Source organism: Adiantum capillus-veneris, chromosome 15, assembly GCF_014529385.1.
Source record: "Adiantum capillus-veneris isolate H3 chromosome 15, ASM1452938v2, whole genome shotgun sequence".
NCBI lineage: Eukaryota > Viridiplantae > Streptophyta > Polypodiopsida > Polypodiales > Pteridaceae > Adiantum > Adiantum capillus-veneris.
Genome location: NC_140945.1, coordinates 116916817 through 116920806, shown reverse-complemented (window position 1 = coordinate 116920806; position 3990 = coordinate 116916817). Strand labels below are relative to the sequence as shown.

General features: G+C 45.6%; 1 protein-coding gene across 2 annotated transcripts; it reads right to left on the bottom strand.

The window, feature by feature from the left end:
- Window positions 1-1785: 1785 nt before the first annotated feature.
- On the bottom strand, window positions 1786-3655 carry LOC147441339 (uncharacterized). Of its 2 annotated transcripts, XM_086483702.1 has the most exons (2): window positions 3148-3655; window positions 1786-3054 (listed from the first exon to the last, which is right to left on the bottom strand). In XM_086483702.1, exons 1-2 carry the CDS (start codon window positions 3370-3372, stop codon window positions 1903-1905), a joined length of 1377 nt encoding a protein of 458 aa, XP_086339828.1. In that variant the 5' UTR covers window positions 3373-3655; the 3' UTR covers window positions 1786-1902. The 2 variants fall into 2 exon arrangements, with proteins under 2 accessions (XP_086339828.1, XP_086339827.1); XM_086483701.1 differs by having other exon boundaries at window positions 1786-3655.
- Between the last annotated feature and the right edge of the window lie 335 nt (window positions 3656-3990).

The following is a 3990-nucleotide window of genomic DNA, read 5'->3' as shown; positions in this document are numbered from 1 at the left end:
GTCTTCCGCACAGTGCCGCATGGAGATGAGCAGGTGCCATGAAGGGTCATTGGAGCTCAGAATGTGGGGGAAGCAGAGGAGGAGGAGGAGGGAAAGTTCTAGGAACTCTTTATTTCGTGTTGATTTGCTCTATAGACCACTCGTCGAGGTGTGGGAGGGCGGACATGAGCTAGAGGGAAGTTTAGCACAATATGGGTAGGCATGGGAGACAGCAACGCAGTAAAAGAGGGGGGGGGGGGGGGGAGATGGCTGTCGGCGATGCAGGAAAAATGGAAGGGGATAGATGGCTACAGAACTCTTGTGTGGGAATGGGATGCAACTCCTTTTTCTTCCAATTGAAAGATTCGAAAGAAATCGAATCTACAAATTAATCGCTTTCTTTGAGAATGGACCCAGTAGGAGCAACACTTTCGTGTGATTAGGGGGGTGCATGCGTGATTAGGGGGGTATATAACCGCCCTACCTATTGCGATTAGAGGGGTGTATAGCCCTTCATATTTACCCCTCTAGAGTAGTGTAAGGGAAGAATCTTTAGATAGGCTCTTCTATTCAGGCTCTTGAGTCTTATATCAACTACGAAATGTCTTTTTATGTAACTAATTAGAGCCTGAAAAGTAGCTCAAACTCTCTCAATTAACTTCTTTTAGGTGCTTGAATGCCTTGATCATGGTTGCAATGTAGACCGCCAACGGCCTACGCGTGTTGTTCACAAGGGCCTACTCTATTTGGAGTTTCCCAAAATTAGCCCACACCAATACTTCCATACCAACACTTCCAAGGCATATACTGATGCATGAATTTGACAAGAAGGAAAATTGGTATCCCGTCGTAAGTGTTTCTACAGCATGATACTCTATTGACACTTTTTACAGCCACAAGTCCATGGCAGGATCATTCATGTTCAGTTCCCCAATGCTTCACCACTCAAAACTCTTTTAAGTCCACTCAGTAAAAATATAATACAGCTTCCTCGCATAAAAGCATTCACATTAAGCACAGAACCTCCTTTAGCTATCTCATATATGCCCACCCAGCCCAAAATAGAACCTAAAACACAACTTTCTATGTATGTCCTCCATGCACAAAGAGAGTGATCCCCCAAGGAGGGCCCTGGTTCATACACAGAGAGGCATGACTGCACCACAAGCAAGCTAAGGATAATATGAGAAAGTAACCTAGATGTAAAAGCAAGTAAAAGCAATCAAGACACACACTTCCCAAATCCCATTGGCAAAAACAGTGAGTACGGTCACAAGCAACTCTGTTTTCAATGCAAAGAGGAACTGTCAATTTTCCATAAAACAGACATACATACAGCTACAGCACCTAGTCTCCTTCCTAGGTATGTGACTTAAGGCTGCATTCACCAACATAGTCTCTCTGCGAATGGTATGCAGCCACATCAATGGACAAAGGGAAAATGTCTTCAAGCACAAAATTGTCCGTGAGATATCTGCTGACTAGTGCCCAAAACATGCTACAGTCTCGAACAGCACTCCCTCTTGCCCAAGCGGCGGACAACTAGGGTGCCACGGACATTTGTGAAGCCAACCTTAGCCCCCCTCCCCCAATGACACTGAATAACAGAGAAAGCAACATACCAAAACTTACACAAGGGCAAAAAGCATACACCTATAAATGTACAGAGACCGGCAAGTGCAAGGTCTTACATTGGTATGAGCCCTACCGTTGTGAGGCCCTGGGAGGATGTCTATATAACTGAGGTTTTTTTAACATTCATTCATCTTAGCCACATCTGGTGACAAAAAAGTCAGCATACACATGGACCTTCAAGTGTATATAGTTACCATATAATGCACAAAGACAATCAAGGGACTTCTTAACCCTGTCAATGAAACTCTCTTTTACTCTAAGATAAAGTTTAAATTACACCCCTTCGGACTACTGATGACTTAACAGAAGCTCTTCAGCAACCTTGGAGAACATGGCAACTGCACTTGTCAAAGCATTTGAAATTGTAATACTTGCCTCTCGAAATACAGCCAGCTTCTCCCTTTCCAAAGCCATGAGCTCTTTGTGCCGAACATCCTTCCGATCCTCAATCAAGTTAACAGTGTTATGACTCCTACTTCTATTGGTCCACTCATGCATTGACGGCACTTTCTCCTCTACACCTTCCGTTGGGCTGGTGCTGTTGCCCCTCTCTGGTAGAGCTACAGTAGGGTAGTGGTGTCCATTTTGAAGAGATAAGAAAGATGCAGGCAACATCTCTCTGCTCTCAAATCTCATTGTTTGATGTGGGGGCAGTGCGCTCCTATCAGCATACTGAGAGGGGAAGCCACTTCTTTCAGCGTAAAGCCGTGGGAGAACCGGGGCTCCTTGCTGAGAGCGAGCTGACATGACAGTGGTATCATCTTCTGTTGAAGAATCATCATGGGGTGTCTCAAGTTCAATCTTGGTATCAGGCTTAACTTTGAGCTCAGGCAAAGCTGTTTCTACCATTTTACGTCGTCTTCTTTTCCTTGGTGCGGAGGCCATAACATGCTTGCTCACAAAGCCGGAAATACGCAACCCATCTCTGTCAAGGTCAGCCCCATTTGCGCCATCAGCCCGGACTGCAACCAAAGATGGTGACGTTACAACTGACTGGTCCAGGAGTCTCTTCTCCCTGGCCTCTCGCTTGAGACCCCCCTTGGAGGGCTTGTTGGAAAGTATGTTTGCAATTTTCTGATAAACCTCTGAATCCATGTTGCTGGGTAAGAGTTTGGACCTTCGTTCCCACGTTGTCATGTCAAAATATGACTGTGCTCCTGCCTCTTTTTGCTCTTCATAATCACGAATCTTGCGGAAATCAGGCATCATGTTGTCCCACTTGATCCTGCATTGTTCTTTTGTGCGCTGAACACCCTTACTTCTGCAGTAATCAGCTACTTGTTTCCACTTATCATCAGCAGAAGCACAACTTCTTTTTGAATCCCCACCATACATAGCTTGCTCTCTAAGCTTGGCTTCCAGCAAAATGAGGATCTCACTGAAGACCCAATTGCCCTGTCTGTATGCTTTCTCTCTATCCTCCAAATGTGGGTTTTCATCCTGTATACAAGCCACAATTCCAGGATCACCTCCTTGTCGCAAAGAAAGCACCACTGCGGCAGCAACTTCCTTGGGAGAAGGAGAAATAATAACCTGCTCTGAACCAATGTTTGTCGTGGTGACAGAATTCTCATTGGAATCCACCTTTCTTACCTCGATAGCTTGCTCTGAGTTTCTTGCTGGGGAATGCTTGACGAGTACATTACACGGCTCAGGAGGACCAACATTTAGGCCATCTTGAAAACTTACATTGTACGAGAGCAGCTCTTTGGTGCGGGGCGGGGAGTGCAAGGGCTCAATTGGCGTACCTTCTGTCATGAGGAGCACTCCACTGGGCGCCCTGGTCGTATCGATAGATCCCTGAAGGCGACGAAGAAGCTGGAGATGGCGATGGTGAGGGGCGCCCGCGCAAAGAAGAGACGCTACGTGCGGCTACAGGGCCATGAAAGCTCGCTTTCTTAGCAAAAACTAACTTCAAACAGAAAAAGAAAGAAAACTGGCAAGTTTAGCAGCTCGGTCCAGTTAACACGAAGAAGATGACGACCGGCTTAACGGGTCGCTTTCCGCGCCCTTTAGCAAGATCCACCGGCTAAGCCGCTCCGCCTTCCTAAAATTAGGTGGCTCGCTCTACCTTAGCTTTGGGGGTTTTAGATTTGCGTGTATTCTAAACTCTCAATCGATTCATTCCAACCCGGCCTTAAATGTACCAATGAGTTGGTTAGCTGTACACACACACACACATGCGAGTTAATGTTGATGAGAATTTCTCCTCCACACAAGTGCAAAGTATCCAATGACTTCAATTGAGCCATTTCTTTCTTTTGTCTTCAATTTTATGTAGGCTATCCTAACCATTGATCACCCAATCATCTCCATCTCTTTTTTTTTTCCGCAACAAAGCAGAGATAGTTATATTAACAGAAAGAAGAAACATAA